Source organism: Esox lucius, chromosome 22 (genome assembly GCF_011004845.1).
Source record: "Esox lucius isolate fEsoLuc1 chromosome 22, fEsoLuc1.pri, whole genome shotgun sequence".
Lineage (NCBI taxonomy): Eukaryota > Metazoa > Chordata > Actinopteri > Esociformes > Esocidae > Esox > Esox lucius.
This window is the reverse complement of record NC_047590.1, coordinates 15,791,588-15,810,307: the sequence shown is the minus strand read 5'-3', so window position 1 is coordinate 15,810,307 and position 18,720 is coordinate 15,791,588. Positions and strand designations below refer to the sequence as shown.

Here is an 18,720-nt window from a genome sequence, read left to right as displayed (position 1 = left end):
CATTTCACTGAATTGGTGAAGGATGGTGCGATTTGAAACTGTCTTGTGTCTGAAGGTCATCTTAAATGGATTTGGCTTGTTTAGAAGTTATCCATTTAAGTTTTTTGGTTCTTCTAAACATCAGCCAACCTATTTTCCTCACCACTGGCCTTCTACACGCTTCGTTCGTTGTGACTCAAACTTTAAATTACTTTTTCTTTTTTTCTAACACTTTCTAACGAATTCACCATTCGATTCGATTTAACAGAGGGAGTTTTCCAGCCAGTCTCCCTATGGCCTGGAACAGTGGGACTGGCTGGAAAATTCCCTCTTGCCAATGTTGAGGCCATCGCTCTTGCCTGGAGGCTGTGGGGCTAAAGCTCCTGTTGTGCCCTTTAAGAAGCATGAGGTCAATCTTCAATGGCCCATAGCCAGCCCATTCTCTTACACACAAATGCAAGAATTAGGAAATCAACACAGCCCCTGTGATCGAGAGGAACTGAACTACCCACCATTGATTAGGTCTTAGAAACTACCAGCAGGTTAATTTGAAAAGAAAAATGTAGACTTGATTCTAAAGGGTTTATGTTAGTATTAGAATGTCATAATAATGTGTGCTATAAGGGGTTAGATGAGGAATTGTTACCATCTAGGATGGGGTCTTTTGTTCAGTTGATGTTTATGTGTTGTTTTCCATCAATGACTGACTGGTTCATTTTCCAGGCGTACGTGCATTTAGACGTCCTTCTAGGTTTATAACAAAAGAGATGATTTCTTCAGAGGATGGAGGGAACAATTGAAGACAAACATCTCAGTCACCAATTGATAGACAACATTGTTTGTTAAAGAAACACATCCCAATGTCATATACAATGCGTTGCTTTGAACATCTGCTATGTTAGATTAACCGGAGATAAATACTATGGGTAATTAATTAGAGCTTGTTAAACATAGGCCATGACCTCTAAGACAAGTTGTACATCAACTAGGTATAACAGATGTCACATACAAAAATGAATCAGATAACATTTTAGAAAAAGCCAACTACGTTGGTGAATATAGTGGAAACCTGCCCATCTGTTACAAGCACGGTAACAACAATTTTTATTAAACTTCTGAAATCACAAACTGCAATTACTACCTTATATTGTACAACCCCGTTTCCAAAAAAGTTGGGATGCTGCATAAAATGCAAATAAAAACAGAATGCAACGACGTGCAAATCCCTACATTTAATTGTAAATAGTACAAAGACCACATCAAATGTTGAATCAGAGAAATGTTATTGTTTTTGGAAAAATATATGCTCATTTTGAATTTGATGCCAGCAACACAGTTCAAAAAAGTTGGGACAGAGGCATGTTTATTACTGTGTTGCATCTCCTTTTCTTTTAACAACACTCTGTAAGCATTTGGGAATGAGAAGACCAATTGCTTTAGAAAGTGAAATATTTTTCCATTCTTGCTTGATATAGGATTTCAGCTGCTCAACAGTTCGGAGTCTTCTTTGTCTCATTTATCATTTCATAATGCACCAAATGTTTTCAGTGGGTGACAGGTCTGGACTGCAGGCAGGCCGGTTTATCTTGTAATATGTGCAGAATGTGGTTTGACATTGTCTTGCGGAAATAAGCAAGGCCTCCCCTGAAAAAGGCTTTGTCTGGATAGCAGCATATGTTGCTTCACAACCTGTATATATTGTTCAGCATTAATGGTGCCTTCACAGATGTGAAAGTCACCCGTGCACTAATGCACCCCCATACCATCACAGATGCTGGCTTTTGAACTGTGCACTGATAAGAAGCCGGATGGTCCCTCTCCTCTTTATTCCGGAGGACGTTGTGTCCATGATTCCCCAAAATATTTGTGATTTGACCACAGGAGAGTTTTCCACTTAACCTCAGTCCATTTTAAATGAGCTTGGGCCCAGAGAAGACAGCGACTTTCAGGATCTTGTTTATATATGGTTTCTTCTTTGCATGGTAGAGTCTTAACTTGCATTTTTGAATGCAGTGACAAACTGTGTTCACAGACAGTGGTTTTCGGAAGTGTTCCTGAGCCCATGCAGTGTTTTCCACTACAAAATCATGTCTGTTTTTAATGCAGTGCCATCTGAGGCCCGAAGATCAGGGCCATCCAATATTGGTTTTTGGCCTTATCCCTTGCGTACTGAGATTTCTCCAGATTCTGTACCGGAACTCTTTGCAATTTCACATTGAGAAACGTTATTGTTACACTATTTGCCCACGTAGCCCTGATCTTTACTTCTATAAGACACATACTCTCTGGGATGATCTTTTTATACCCAATCATGTTACTGACCTGTTGCCAATTAACCTCATTAGTTGTGAGATTTTCCACCAGGTTCTTTTTTTGTATTACACAACTTTTCCAGTCTTTTGTTGCCCCTGTCCCAGCTTTTTTGCTGGCATCAAATTAAAAGTGGGCATATATTTTTCAAGGAACAATAACATTTGTACTATTGTACTATTTTCTATGTACTATTTTCTATTGAATATATAGTTTAAATGATTTGCACATCTTTGGATGGTGTATTTATTTCCATTTTACACAGCATCAGAATTTTTGGGAAATGGGGTTGTTATGTAACTAACTTGTTACGTAACTACAGTACTTGGCACTGTGTAATTAACACAACTATGTTTTTGAAAAAGATGAGTTGAAGACAAAAACAAATGTTGCATTGATGTCATAAAAGCAATACAAACATAGTATTCCAGGTAACGGGCATTAGGCTTGTTTGAATGGCAAGGTGGTGTCCAATTATCCCCTGCTGTTATCGAACCAGCAGTCCTCGGAGCACACTGACAAGTCACCCATGAAGCACGACAAAAGGAAAGGCCCTTGAAAAAGCCGGGAGAATGATTACTTAAAGGTCTCACAGCAAATGCTGTCACCAATTTAAATGCTGCAAGCGCACACTGTTAAGTGGCTAGCCATTTCACCTGGGTTACACTAGAAACATGGACTATTGTGGGTTTGATACCTAGTGTATTCAATAAACGCTGAATTTACACAGGCAGACATTCAGATGTTTTGCCAGAAATTGGTAATTTCACCAACCAGATCATAGCTTTGGCCACAAACTTTTTTTTTTTATAGTTCCCGCTAGACAACTGCATCATTGTAACACAAGAGCCAAAGTAGCCACCAGACCAGAAACTACAGACACATCATTCTGGGAACCACTTCACCCTGGAAAACTTGCATATTTATAGTATTTGAGATGTGAATGTAGAAGCCCAGAGCTTCACTGGAGGTACAGGATGTGTTAATCAAGCCATGATCTGACCAGTATTACTCAGAGTGAGGCAAAGGCCATATCCTGTACCTGGCAGATTACCTGCCATGATGTATGGCCTGTAATAAATTCATTATTGGTGGAAGAAAGAGGGGTGTAAATACAGTTGGTGGTCAGTGTCTCAATGACACTGCTCTTATGCTGTTCATTTATAACCTTACTACGGTAGGTTGTTTAGAAAGCAAACTGATAGCCAGCTTTATGAATAAAATAGTTATTTATAGTGAGTTTGGGAGATCTTGGTCATTGGGTATGGTGGATGGACAAGACTGGGAGTTGTGATCATTGCAGCAGACCTCTCTCAATATTGTAGTTCTCTCTACAGTTAGGGTACTAGCATTACTCACTAATATTTTGTCTAATATTCACAGCACATTGAAGTGATCTTGGCCAGACTCTTAGGGGTGTACTGTTTTAGAGATACAGTGGTGTGGGGGAAAACCCTCACTGGAGAATCATTCCATCCCAAACACATTTTATAGAATCATTAGGCAATGTGAAGAGGACAGGGGATCTTTAGGATTTAGAAGTGGTTCAAGATTTAGGTTTCCCAGCACAACAGAGGATATTCAATAAGTGTAGTTCCTCTTCTTTCCTCAGTCAGAAAGTTAAACAAAAGAACAGGGGCTAATGAGGCTTTGCATTCATCCAAATTTCATTTCAATGGCGCAGGGAGTTGAACCCTATAGCGGCTGCAGCTCATACATATACTGAACTGACATCCAGTGATATCACATTCTATTTGTGGCAATGCTGCATTGTCCTTGATTAACACGGAAGAAAGTGCAAGCAAGATAAAAGAATCCTGCCTATCCTCTTGAGTAATCCATTGAAACAGATACACAACTGACAGACGAAGTAGGCCAAAGCTAACACCAGCTCACGCGCTTCACTTCAGACCGGCTGGGCCTAAGCCCCTCTGCATTCCCACTCACATGAAATGGTATCCTTTGAATCGAAGATCTAAGACACAGGACAGAGTAAAGCCCTCTGTGCATTGAATTATGCGGATCAGGCATGAGGACAGAGGTATTCTTACCATAGTCTTCCCTGGAAGCTCATCCGCTGCTAAACCTGATTAACAAAACAACTCTTCCGGCTTCGGCCAGAACCCCCGCGACTTCCCAGCCAACAGCATCTTTCCTCCAGAAAGACTAGTACTCCTTCAGGTGTCCTTCCTCCTCCTCCTCCTATCCCATGCAGCCTCCTCATTGCGGTGATGTAATCACTCCCTGCTCCAGTCAAATCCTAGCGCAACAGCAGTGGTCACATGGGCCTCGCCACCATGTCATCCATCTCCCCTCGCAGTGGGTAGCTCCGGCTGCCAGGAAATGCTTTTCCTGATTATACCGCGTTTACAGCGCTTGACTTGGGATATAATACAGTATCTCACAGGAGTGCACCCCTCACATTTTTGTAAATATTTGAGGATACCTTTTCATGGGACAACTCTGAAGAAATGACACTTGGCTACAATGTAAAGAAGTAAGTGTACAGCTTGTATAACAGTGTAAATTTGCTGTCCCCTCAAAATAACAACACACAGCCATTAATGTCTAAACCCCTGGCAACAAAAGTGAGTACACCCCTAAATGAAAACATCCAGATCGGACCCAATTAGCCATTTTCCCTCCCCGGTGTCATGTGACTCAGTGTAACAAGGTCTCAGGTGTGAATGAGGAGCAGGTGTGTTAAATGTGGTTTTATCGCTCTCACACTCTCTCATACTGGTCAGTGGAAGTTCAACATGGCACCTCACGGAAAAGAACTCTCTGAGGATCTGAAAAAAATAATGGTTGCTCTACATAAAGATGGCCTAGGCTATAAGAAAATTTGCCAAGACCCTGAAACTGAACTGCTGCACAGTGGCCAAGACCATACAGCGGTTTAACAGGACAGGTTCCACTCAGAACAAGCCTCTCCATCAAATTGGTCCACATGTCCTGTGGTCTGATAAGACCAAGATAAACTTATTTGGTTCAGATGGTGTCAAACATGTGTGGCGGCAACCAGGTGAGGAGTACAAAGACAAGTGTGTCTTGCCTACAGTCAAGCATGGTGGTGGGAGTGTCATGGTCTGGGGCTGCATGAGTGCTGCCGTCACTGGGGAGCTACAGTTCACTGAGGAAACCATGAATGCCAAAAAGTACTGTGACATACTGAAGCAGAGCATGATCCCCTCCCTTTGGAGACTGGGCCACAGGGCAGTATTCCAACATGATAATGACCACAAACACAAATCCAAGATGACCACTGCCTTGCTAAAGAAGTTGAGGGTAAAGGTAATGGACTGGCCAGGCATGTCTCCAGACCTAAACCCTATTGAGCATCTGTGAGGAATCCACAAACGGAAGGTGGAGGAGCACAAGGTCTCTAACATCCACCAGCTCTGTGATGTCGTCATGGAGGAGTGGAAGAGGACTTCAGTAGCAACCTGTGAAGCTCTGGTGAACTCCATGCCCATGAGGGTTAAGGCAGTGCTGGAAAATGATGGTGGCCACACAAAATATTGACACTTTGGGCCCAATTTGGACATTTTCACTTAGAGGTGTAATCACTTTTGTTGCCAGATATAATCAAATATTTGCAAAAATGTAAGGAGTTTACTCACTTTTGTGAGATACTGTAAGTGCAGGACCTAACAAATCGCACATTAGACTACGTTCATCAAAATTTATGTATGTATTGTTTCAATAAGCCTGTCCCACACGTCTCTTTTGCCTAAAAATGGAACCGGAATGCCGTTTGCCCTAAAATTTGTCAAGTCAAAAGTCAAGTCAAGCACTGCTGTGTTACCATTAATGTCCTCTTCGGGTGGATGGACGATGGACTCCTTTAAAACCTGCTTTTAGGTAGGCCACTCAATGTGGCAACCCAGCCACAGGAACCAGTGAACCTGAAGCAACCCTACATAAACATAACCATTTTGATCATTCAGAATGATTACAATCAAATTAATTTACATCCAACGCGAAATCTAAAGGGAGCCAAGCTCTCAGTCGTAAAGAGGATTCCGGTTTATAGTAAAACATGTATTTTGACATATTACATGGACAAGAACAAAAAGTGTGTGTGTAGGCACATAAAATGAGCTGTGTAGATGTAGTGGCCTGTTGAGTCATAGGAGCCCGGCATGCGGAACACAGCCCATTAAAAGTGAAAAGCCCTTCAACAAACAGACCTGTCCTTCCCACAGAATATGAAAGCACTTCACACAGACGCACACACACACACACTCTCACAGTGTGTACCAGCGAACACCTCCGCGGGTCACGCTGGATATAAGGGAGGACTAGGCCCGTAGGGGAACGCGCCAGACAGACAAGGTACCCGACCACTGAGGCCAAGTATAAATAAACCGCTCAAGGGCTGCGTGAGGCAAATAAAACCTGTGGTGCCGAAGCAAATTATTTCTTGTACCTTCGATTTCTCAACCAAAAACCTCGTCGACTGACGTGCCGATCGACCTCCGCTGTTGACGCAAGAACAGCGAACCAGTGGAAAAAACATGCATAGACTGGAAACCTCTGTATTGAACTAAAGCGATCTCGGTCATAAAGTAACGTTTGATGTATAACAGTCACATGGAACACCCATTTCCGACAGCATAATTGTAGCCAATAACCTTCACATTTTCCCCCAACAAACCCGGTGACCCAGTGACTCTAAGCGTGTGCGCATCACAAACATTAGCCATCAGATGTAGCTTAACCGTTCCTAGGCCAGACTTAATCAGACTGCAACAGAGCGATGTGCCACCGCGGAAGGGGATCGTGTGTGTTTAGCGAGCACACTCCACACACACTGTCGTGTCTCCTCAGTGTCTCACGGCCACAGCTATACACTGGATTTGGAATTTCACAGGTCGCCGGTCTCGTGGTATGCTCCAAGACTGGGGGATCAAAGCACGTGGATTTGGAACAATCCGAAGAGGACATGGGTCACACAACCGCTACTGCATTAGCGCACGAGTGACGCACGTCGGGGCAAGCACACAACAATTGGATATCGCGGGGTCAAAAAAGACGGCAAGTTAGGAACACTGCACGATAGAAGACCAGACAAATCTCTTGCATCTTGTATGGAAGCATTGCTGTGAAAATCAACACATTCCGACAGACCAAGAAACATAATACTAGAAGAAAACAGAAAAATAACTGTGTGGTACATTCAAATTCCTCTTCTACAGTATATTCCCAGTATAATTAGAACAAGCACACACACACGTTAACAGCTAGTACACACCCACACACAAACACGACAAACGCATTGTCTCAAACGCAAAGTGATGACTCAGTACTTCCTTTAAATATCCTCCTAACGGTACATAATCGCACGGATTTCATAGCAAAGACGGAGGGGCACACGGCTAGTATAGTGTGACCGTACTGCAAAGTCACAGCAATGTCAGAGGAAAACGCTGATGCCAGAAGCCGGCCCTTGCTTCCTCTCTCCATCTCCCTCGCAGAATTCCTGAAACCCACAACCTCCGGGGCTGAACTCAACCGTCAGTCATTAGGGGGGGGGTGTAACCCTGCGATATAACGACAGTGTGATGAGTTCACAGAGAGGCAGTATCTGTCCCAGGTCATCTATACCGAATAATGTGCTGAAAACAAAAGCCCTGAGAAAAAAAAAGTACATTCCTATTGTTCATTCAGTGCAGGAAATGAAAGAACAGGGATATGGGGAACCTGGGATGACACTTCCTGGCTTTTCCAGCTCTGGGTCCGTCTCAGCAGATTCCATGGAAATATGCTTTTTGTTTGTTGTAGTAGAAATAGGCCTACACAAAATTCCACCACCACTATCATAGGTGTCAGATTAAGAACCCTTCCCCAGCAGGGTAACAGATGTGGGTGTGGGAGCCAGCAAGAGAGAACCCTTTGTGACATGAGTTGTAATGATCAGAACTGATTTTTTTAAAAAGACAATTTGATGAATGGCACCTTTATATTACCCCATGACCTCAGACTTTTCTAGAGAGATTGTGTAGATGTGTACTTTCTCAATTACACTATCTATTGTAGCCTACTCAGATCCTGACAGGTAAAAGGACTTCCAAGTTACAACTACAATCAGCAATTTCTATGTTATGTTTGTATGAGTAAATAGTGCTGATGAATTGAATTCGGCATAATGCAGAAAGTTTTCAACTATGGAACTACAACTAAACATGAGTGCGCCATGTCTAAAAACAAGAGCTTATCCATACCCATAAAAATTGTATCCTGTCCATATAATAAGACAGTAAAAGTAGCCTAATGTCAACAGATTGCGTTATTATATAAATTGTTTGTGACATTAAACATGAGCAGCCGTCATACCAAGAGAGTTCAAAAGCCTTTTTACACCTCACTGAACAAGACTGAAGGCCTTTCTTCGACCCCTCGAACTCACTTGTTATTTTATAACGGACAGACCCTACACATGCTGAATCTCTGAAAGGATCAGGAAAAGAAAGTCGCTCCCCACACACAATCCTAATACAGTGTACAGCCAGTGAGATGGGTGCACAGTGCTAGCGGGAGTGTTTAGTATTCACATCGCTGTAGAAAAAAACCACGTGCCTCCCCGCCTGACTCATCTAGATCAAACGCGCCAGTGCATCCCAGACACACAGCCCCTCTCCCAGCACAATTAATAGCACTGCACGACGCCTTCCAAGGCCGTCACGACTTCATAGCAAATCTTGGAATATCCAAGGTACGGCCGCGCACACAGGCTTGCACGCACGCAAACGCGCGCACACGCACACGTGTAACTCGCCCGGAGGATTATAGCTCAAATCTGACAGTGCGCGGGAGCACAAAGCAGAACGGGTAATCGCAGGGAGCACCAGCAGAATGCAGCAGCCGCCGCCACCGCGCCCTCCTTTACTGTCTGACGCTCGCGACCTTCACGGCTAACGGGACGGGTGATTGATAACGCCGAGACAATCATGCTCACTGTATCGCGAGCCTGGTTCATTACAGCACGGTAGAGGTCACCTTCTGCTGGACTCTGCAATAATTAACGTTCCCTGTGAGTCCCAAATGGCAGCGGGATATTTCGTGTACATGGCTCAGGTCAAAAGGAGTGCACTGTGTAGGAAATAAGGTTCCATTGGGACGAAGGCAGTCTCCAACACACTCCATAACACAGTGAGATGGATGATGCTTGATAGGATAGAGCGTATTATTGACACCAGCAGAACCATCCTGAACACCTAGAACCACTTTAGACATGACAAATGTTCAGTTTGCCCCCCCCCGTCTCATCGCCATTTCTACTACATACAGACACGATCCCAGGGAGGAAACATTTTCAGCATCCGTTGCTCTCGTGAGGGAGCCAAAACAAGGTTGTATTAAGTATGGTTGTCTTCGAAAATAGCCTAGGTTAAGGATTCAGGGCTGTGTTCAAGAAAAGCCTTGACAAGTCTACTTAGATCGTTCCTGTCAGGACATCTTTGAAGTCTGTATAAGCAGATAAAACACATTTTCAGTGCTCTACACAAGACTATCAGGATACATTTGCAGGGGAATAAGTGTGCTGATGTACAGAATGGATGTACACTAATACAGATGTGATATGATCCAGTGGAGATGGGGCCTGGTATTTCACAGTCTCTGGTGTCCAAAGTATTCTCCAAGCAAAAAAACGAAAATGTCGTAGCCCATAATTGTAGAACAACAAACATTTTGTCGACATTCATTTGTTTTGCCACACAGCCAATTGATCTGCCTCCCTGTTGTAAGGCACACTGAGGACGTCTTGTGAATTAGGCTACAACCATTCTGGTGAACTTGTTATATCCAACCATCCTGGTGAACTTGTTATATCCACCGACTCCACACACTAGATCTGATATACATGGGCAAAAAATATCAGGAGCCGGATGCTGTGCTGCCATCTAGTGGAGGACACTCAAAACAACACTTCAGTCACCAAAAAAGGCCAGACACTAAAAGGAGGGGAAGGAGCATTGGAATGGAGGTACCACCTCCGCTCCCCGCTCAGGACAGAGCATTGATAAGACAATGGGAGTTAGAAAGAAACACGCAACGTATGCACAATACCAAAAAAAAGCCAGCGTAACACCACGACAGCTGTCTCATGTGTTTTATATGGACATTGTGACAAATTGCTAATTTCCAACATGTCAGACATAGGGGAAGCTTTGTATCCACTGAGAATATGTTAAATGTGAGGTCACTGAAACCCAAACGCAACTCTTAAAAATCAACCATGGTTTTTAAAATAACTTAAAAAGCACCTCTCAACAATACTGGCCATGAACGTTGAGTTGTTTAACAAATAAAATGTGTTGAAGATAGGAAGGGCATAGAAAATTATCCCACTAATCCCACTGGCATTGCCTTAATACATCAGTCATGAAAATGACTATTTCCATAACACAAATAGGTTTCCCACTAATGGTCAGTATTTAACACAAACCCATTGCAACCCTTCAATGAAAATCTTCATTAACAAAGGAGGAATACGACTTAACCAAGGTGCTTGGCTCCAAAACGACACTGTAATACCAAAATAGTGCAGTCTTAGTATTAAACAATGAAATAAAAATAGTATTTCTTAGGGTTTTCCAGATTGCATTTATCAAAACCTAAACGACTTGTCCTTAAGGACCAGTCATTCTTCTGATATAGTTTTTTTTATAATAATACACATTTGGATAGGGTCACAGACTAAGAGCAATTCTTTGCTTAAAGAACCAAATTGAACTTCATGATGGGAATTTGCCTTTTCTTTTTTTCCACAGTCTTTCAGAGTGTGAGGGGACACCGGGAAACCCCTTCAGCCGGTGTTGCTGTCTGATTGGTTGGGCCATGGCTCCGAGCTACGCCTACCAAGGGTGGGCCTCCACATGCTCCAGGGGTTGTAGGTGGGGCTCAGCTCCGTTGGGGAGGGGTTCGAATGGGCTTGGGGCGCGGTTCCACCGTCGGTGCCACCCATCAGATTGGCCAGCGGAGAGGTGGAGGTCGGGGAGAAGGAGTGCATGGTGGGGGAGGTGGAGGAGGGCGAGAAGGAGTGCAGCGGGGAGTCAGACGGGGCGCTGGTGGACCAGATGGAGGGGCTGAACGGAGGGCTGGACCCCCACAGGCTGCTGCTTCCCAGGATGGACTGGATGACAGAGGGGGAGAGAGAGTGTTAGAACCTAGGACCAAGGCCTGGATGTCTCTGTGGAACAGAGGTTAGTTAAATCAACAAGGCGACTTCTTTGATACTGAAGGTCTTTCTTACTGAAGAGTGACCAATCCTATTATCTCAAGCGGTCATATACCATGATGAGAAACAATATTTGGGTTTAGTTCTTAGATCAAGAATCTCTTAAATCAATGAATTATTTTGTTTTGCAAGTGCTCCCACATTTTCAAGCCAGGCTTATTCAACAGCCTATATGTACCAACCTCAAATCTAGATAGATCCATTGCAGTGAAAAATGAAGAACAAAAAAAGCACACCTCTAAAAGAAACATTAAGCACATTGCAATTTCAAATCTCTTTGCAATAATGTGCATAATCCATAAACGTTTCATTACTTTATTCAGAGGTGAATAATTACTAATTCTGTTTTGAATTGATTCACAATTATCGTATTTAGAAACAGAACATGTATTTAGATGTTCATTTGTGGTCAACTTTGGTTGTCCAACAGAGGATGATTTGGGATTGAACTTTGTCCAACAGGCAAGAAATTCCAGCAAAACAGAACAGCAACCCTGTGATAAACTAAATGACATAGTTGAAATAGTAAAGTGCTTCCCAACCCTGAATCACACAGCTCAGCCTTCCACTGCACAAATCGCTTGTCGACGCTACATATCGACTTGACATTAATGGGAGCTGGGTCCGTGGCACTGGCAGACGTATCATGAACTTTTAGCAGAAGGTGCTGGTGCTGCCATCTTTGCATCCTTTTGTTTCCACTTGATACTGGAGAAAATAAACGCTACGTAAAGCTGCCTTGGTTGCACTGAGGGAAATTGAGTAGCATATAATTTATTTGAAAAATTGAAAAGGGGATTAATTAAATTACGCGCTACGTTACTCGCTACCATTAAAAAGTAGTCTGACTACTGTAACGCATTACCCCCAACACACCTTTTAATGGGTTTACTGCCTCAACTTGTCTGCTGGCCAGATGCTGGAACTGCTAGGCTGCAGTTGTGGTTGAAAGTATTTGCACCTTTCACTAGAATACTCACTGTCTACAGAAGAGGAAATTGACCAAAGAATTTGATGTCCACAACTATTTATTTCACTGTAAAACAATTGCTCCAGTTCTCCAGATTTGAAGGGTGTCTCCCAACTGCTCCCCACAGGTTCTCAATGGAAATCACATGTGGACTCAATGCCGTCCACTTCTGAACATTCCTAAGTTTTTCCTTGAACCATCCCTGGGTGCTTTTCGAACGGTGTTTGGGGTCATTGCCTTGCTGGGCAGCCAATGACCTTTGAGGAAAAACCCTAATTATTATAAAACAAATAAACCATCTAACCTAGGCCCTCCGTCTAAAGCGGGGCTGTTAGGGGATGTAGGGGGAGCTGGAGGGGAGTCTTACCGTGGTGGGGGTGGTGGGGGAGCTGGAGGTGGGCTGCAGGGACCAGGGCTGTAGAGGGTGAACGGGCTGCAGGGCCTCACTGGGCCACACAGATTGAGAGGTGCGGCTGAACTCGGGCCAGCTGTGATGGGGCTCCACTGCACTCCGACCAGAGGTCATCCCACTGAACACTACACAGCAAAGCCCAGTCAAACATCAACTGGCGTACAGTCAACCGGCGTTCAGTCAACCCACGTTTTCCCAGGCAGGTCACATGTCCATACGGTCTGCTTTCCTGGAAGCTTACCTCCAGACAGGTTGAAGGTGTTGTTGGGTCCGAAGGCCGAGAAGGAGTTGACGGAGCTGAGACTGGGGCTCCTTCCGTTCCCCAAAGGGGTCCACAGCCCCGAGCTGTCGGAGCCGTCGCTCTCCACGGAGGAGACGTGCTGGATGCAGCTCTTCCCCGGTACGTCCGCCCTGCTGCCCACAGCCGACTTCCCTGAATTGCCGCTGCTGCCACCTGCAGGTCGGAGGAGAGAATAGCAGCAGGTTAGAAAACTTGAGGGAACATGTTGAAAAGGCTTCTTTGTTCACTACTATGTGAAACAGTAGCCAAACCGCTTTCAGGGGGTCGTGTGACATACCTGGGCTCTTGTCATATCCGGCCGCCACAGCGGCAAAAGTAGGGTTCCCGTTCTGACCAGGCAGCGAGTTGGACTTGGTCAGCTTGTTCTTACAGCCTGGTGCTGCAGACATCTGACTCACCTCACTGGAAAACAGTATTAGAAAGAACCATATTTAGATTGACTAGAGCAAATATAAACACATCACATGATTATTTTCATTAGCCCTTAAAGCTGTGTTCCTCCTCTTTCCAGCACAGGCAGACACAGTTCCATGAACCCTAGATCTGTGTAAAATGAAAAGCTCTGCGGGCGTCTGTTGTGGGTGGGTTTACCTGGTAGCAGTGTTGGTCATGCTGGTGTAGGAACCACTCAGAGAGAAGCAAGGCGAGGGAGGGGGAGGGGTACTGATGGGGCTCTTCAGGAAGGGATCGGCATTCATGGTCTGCCGAGAGATCTGCTGGAGACTGTCCACAGCTGAGGGAAGACAGGTGACACGGCTGCCTTTAATCACAGTGCTCAATTCCCGTTCCCTCTCACAGAGCTGACTAACACTCACATAAGAGTTAAAAACCAGTATAAATATGTACGAAAGGGGGAAAGCAGGTTTGGAGCAACTATAAGCTTTTTTTGGTAGAAGAATACAAGTGAAAAATTGTACTTGATGTTACTTACTATGGGTAGTAGCTCAATACATTTGCCAGAAGGCTTTTTGAAAATGCAATCCACATGTGAAGTTATTCTTATGTCCAGTAGAGGGCAAACACTACCATTGATTGGCTTGTCTAGCTTACAGCCTGATCTTAACCTTCAGCTGTACCAACTGAATCAATACACAAATGACAACAGACTCGGTGGCTCCTTTGGAAACACTTGAAAGGAATGTACTGTTAAATGTTTCAATACAGCACACAAAACCATTCACTACAGCAAAATATACCTTAAAGCCACCAATGCACAAGGAGAAGATGGAACTATACGACCACTAGGTCAAAATTCCTCAAAAATGACGTTAGAAAATTCCCTCTAAAAACACATAATATTCTAACTATTCGAACATCTGGTTGCGCATGCGCATTTTGTCAATGACGCACATTACTTCAATAACAGGACAAATTAATACAAAGAGACATAAATAGAATACCTATACAAGTAGTTAAGTTTAAACATATTTGACAACGTATTACCTACACAAAAACAAGTCAATCAAATGATGACCAAGACCGCAGACCTTACGCTCGCCCAAGCACTTTCTCTCTCTCGCCCTCACGCGCAATAACGGTTTAAAATGAACAACAAAAAACACATTTTGAATGCTGATCAAGAGTTTTGTGCAAGCAATATAAGGTTGCGACTATTGTCCCAAATATAGCAGGCTTCATTCAGTGATTGAAACAAATATTAACATTAATTGAAGTTTCACAGTTGTAGAGTATCCAGTAGAAGTAGACGAATATCTTTCAAACTAACCTTTGTTGAACTGAAATGAAGACAGATTCAGCAACTGCATGGCCTATTTCTCGCTTAAAATATTTTCAGAAACACGTTTCAGTGAACTATTTTTGTAAAATACGAGATTGTATTCTCAATGAGCCGCCATGACACTTTTGAAATTCTTGAGTAGGCAGACCCACATCACGCGTTCATCCAATCAGCTGCTGGTCAGGGGCGTGGAGCATCAACCATGGCTGTATGCCGTCGCGACACCACGCTTCAGTTGTGTCAGACATATGGATCTGTACTGTCAGGCGCGCTAGCGCGCCCACTCGCAAAGCAGACAGCCAGACAACCTCTGCTACCGCGAATGTTTTTTTCCACATTTAAAAAAAATATTATAATATTAATATTATTAATAATATTATTATTTTTTTAACTATTCCAATATATTTTCGAATTTAGAATATTCGTTGACAGCCCTAACGACCACCTTGTGAAATTGTAGTGGCCTTTATGTTTATGACAGAGACGGAGAAGGAGGAATGTCCAACTCTAACCAGCTGAGAAACCTTTTTATTTTATATTCTATTTTTTTGCGGTAGCCAAACAAGCTATGCTGCAGTTCTCGTCTCGCACTACCAGGAACCTGTTGGATGGTCAACCTGACCCAGCCGAGCGACAGCATGACGGCAGTGCTGGGCTATTTGGCACTCTGCCACAACATTTAGGCAGAAAGAGGAAGAGCACGAACCGCAGCAACTACAGGCCGGTGAAGGGGGCTTTTCATAGAAAAAAAGGAAATGTACTTGTCATTTGAAAAACCAACACGTAACCCTGTCACCACAAACAGAGTCCCCCCCTCAAAACGTGGGGATTTTAGAGGTGCAGCGGATGACTTACCGTTGTGGGTATTGTGGAGGGGTACACAGTCCCACTCTGGGGGAGGGGAGACGTCTTTCTCACTCTCAGAGCCGCTGCTGTTCCCGAACTCATTCCCTGCGGAGCTGCTAGACATGAACGTAGCCAGGGAAGAGGAATGGAGGTCCTCCAGCTTCCCACGAGGCACTGGGTTTTGAAGTGGGGGGGGTTAAACGTTAACTTACTAACAAGACCACCATTTTTATACCCAAACAAAACCAAATTTTTTTACAATGAAAATGTGTACATAGAGGTCAAGTGTCCGTGTGTGTGTGTGTCCGTGTGTGTGTGTGTGTGTGTGTGTGAAGGGGAGGGGGGGGGGGGCAGGAAGTGACCTTTTGGTTTAGGAGGTATTGGTCTAGTTGTTGCAGTTGTGGTTGAGCTGCCGGCCAAGGCCTGCTGCACCGCCACAATGGTCTTGGAATTGAAGGTCTTGCGTTTGATTTCCAATGGGGTGACATATGGAAGCTCCAGGGAACTGTGGCAAAGTAACATGGAAGGAGCTAAAGGACTGGAAGCTCTTTCACTGATGAGTGACCATCAATAAAACTACGCTTTTCATAGTTGCTGGATGTATTATTTAGGCAAGATTACAGCAACTAATGAAGTAAAAAATTTGCTAAGAATTTTTAAATATAATATTGAAATAAAAGAATAACACTGCAATAACCAACAGGGTAAACAAACTAAAAACCCACCTAGACTTTGTATCTGTTTGGCTCTTATCCTTAGAAATGCCTGATGGCTGCTTGTTCTTGGACTTTAAGTAAGCTTCAGGGGTTTCATCATTCTCCTTCTCCAGTGTGAGTGCTCTGCCTTTCTTGTCCTCCACTATGTCTGGGTTGGAGGTCTCTGTGGTGGTGGAGGAGTTCTCATCGTTGTCCTCCCTCAGCTCTTCTCCTCCCTGGGCCTTTCCCCTGTTCCCCCTCTCCTTCTCTTTCTCTTTCTTCTTTTGGGCCTTGGCTTTGGGCTGCTGTACTTTTGTTTTGGCTACACTGGCTGGAAAAAAGGAAGTGGAGGAAACAGAGTCTTGGTTATAAATAATGCCCTGGGAAGTCAGCCAGAGTATCAGTCAGGTCAGCCAGAGTGTCAGCCAGAGTGTCAGTCAGGTCAGCCAGAGTGTCAGCCAGAGTGTCAGTCAGGTCAGCCAGAGTATCAGTCAGGTCAGCCAGAGTGTCAGCCAGAGTGTCAGTCAGGTCAGCCAGAGTGTCAGCCAGAGTGTCAGCCAGAGTGTCAGCCAGAGTGTCAGCCAGAGTGTCAGCCAGAGTGTCAGCCAGGTCATCATACATTCCAGTCCCTGTATTCCATGTCATGTACAAAGAAGTCCAGGCCTTTCTTCAGTCTATGAATATGAAAGATACCTTTTCTTATTAATGACAATTTATCTCATTGACTAATCCTGGCAGCTAGTCTCCAATCACAATAATAAAGCAAACTTTTTTTCCCTTCCAAGGGACACTGGTATTCTGTTGCAAAGCAATCATTTGTCCAGACATCCAAATTCTAAAACTAAATAAAAACTGCAATTCCATCCACAAAGCTTTTGGCTTTTATTTTAAACCTCAATATACAATAGGTTTCCCAGCTGACAGCTGAAATTTTGTTTTGGACTGTGTGTAATTCCATTTGGGGCTTCACTGGTCTGCATGGAAAATATTAGTGCTATTCCCAACAACCAGTAAACAACAGCACCGTGAGTCAAGCTGCATTTAGAAAGTTGAAATTCCTTTACGGACCGTTTTTTTGGCAATGACAAGGATTGGAATGTTTCCTAAAAAGACTGGTACACAGACCACGGCAGGACTGGGAAACATTAAATGGCATTGGTTGTTGGTTCAAAAAAGCTAATATTAACAGTTTGTGGGAAGGTTTAATTATAGGTTAGATTGCCATATTCTTGCCCATAAAAAAAACAACCAGTAAATGTGTCATTCATTTGGTCTTCTTAAAAAAGACTGTAGAAAGCGCTGCTCAGAGGTAGCTCTCGTGAAAAAAAAAACACATTGGCCATAACTTTTCAATACAGTCTACTGTTTGAGCACAATACCAAAAGACAAAACTAACTAGCGAAAGGCCAAATAACTTAAATAACTTACAGATCAAATCTCCTGAAGACAAAACAACAGTTTAAATTTGCCCCTACACTTATCCTGCTGGCCAGTGTGCTGTGGCTGCAAAACACATCGTGACAGGAGTTTCTTTCCAAACACGCAGACCAAATGAAAGCTTTAAATCTGTCACGAGTGACACAGCAGGAAAATGATGGATCTCCCAGGTGAAACTGCCTCGGTTAGTTGCCGCATAAACTCACATCAAAATCATTTGGAGCCCTAGCTGACATTTCAAAGCACTGGATATACACTGGGTTAAAGACGCATAACGCAATTTTTTACCATGGGTAAAAGTGGCCCAGCCAAACCAAAACGGTCGCCGAAAAAGCCTGGCTAGCAATAGGTACCTTTGCCTAAAATGCTGCCCTCTTCAGCTGACTCTGGCCTGTCCAGGTCTTTATCCATGGCCTCCACCAGGCTGACGTAGTCAGAGTCCTCCGAGCTGTGCAGGCGTGGCCCATCTAGCGGACCTCTCCCTGGGGCTGAGTTATCGGTCTGTGAGGGTGGTTGCTGGTTTTCTGGAGGTGGCTGCTGGGGCTGCTTGGGGCTCCGGGCCTTGCGGCCGGCTTGCTGGCCTGGGGAGATGGTACTGTCGGAGGCTTTGGAGCCTGGCTGGTTGGAGGGGGCAGAGGGTTGTGTGGGGCCTCGGCTGTGGCCTCCTCTGGTGTTCCTGATACCGGCCCTGGAGGCAGAGCCTGGCAACCCTCGGAGGGAGTTGTGGTTGGCTTCTCCAACGAAACCATTTATACTGGCACACAAAATGCTGACAAGTTAATAATTAC

At 44.1% G+C, this 18,720-nt stretch overlaps 1 protein-coding gene across 1 annotated transcript in view; it reads right to left on the bottom strand.

The window, feature by feature from the left end:
• Positions 1-10,388: 10,388 nt before the first annotated feature.
• LOC105019707 (transmembrane protein 131) overlaps positions 10,389-18,720 on the bottom strand; it is a 30,434-nt gene continuing 22,102 nt past the window's right edge. The window contains 9 exon segments of the mRNA XM_034289912.1: positions 10,389-11,428; positions 12,871-13,040; positions 13,157-13,369; positions 13,494-13,618; positions 13,808-13,949; positions 15,810-15,974; positions 16,163-16,305; positions 16,526-16,826; positions 18,286-18,686. Of these exon segments, the coding sequence (XP_034145803.1) occupies positions 11,102-11,428; positions 12,871-13,040; positions 13,157-13,369; positions 13,494-13,618; positions 13,808-13,949; positions 15,810-15,974; positions 16,163-16,305; positions 16,526-16,826; positions 18,286-18,686 (1,987 nt within the window). The 3' untranslated portion in view covers positions 10,389-11,101.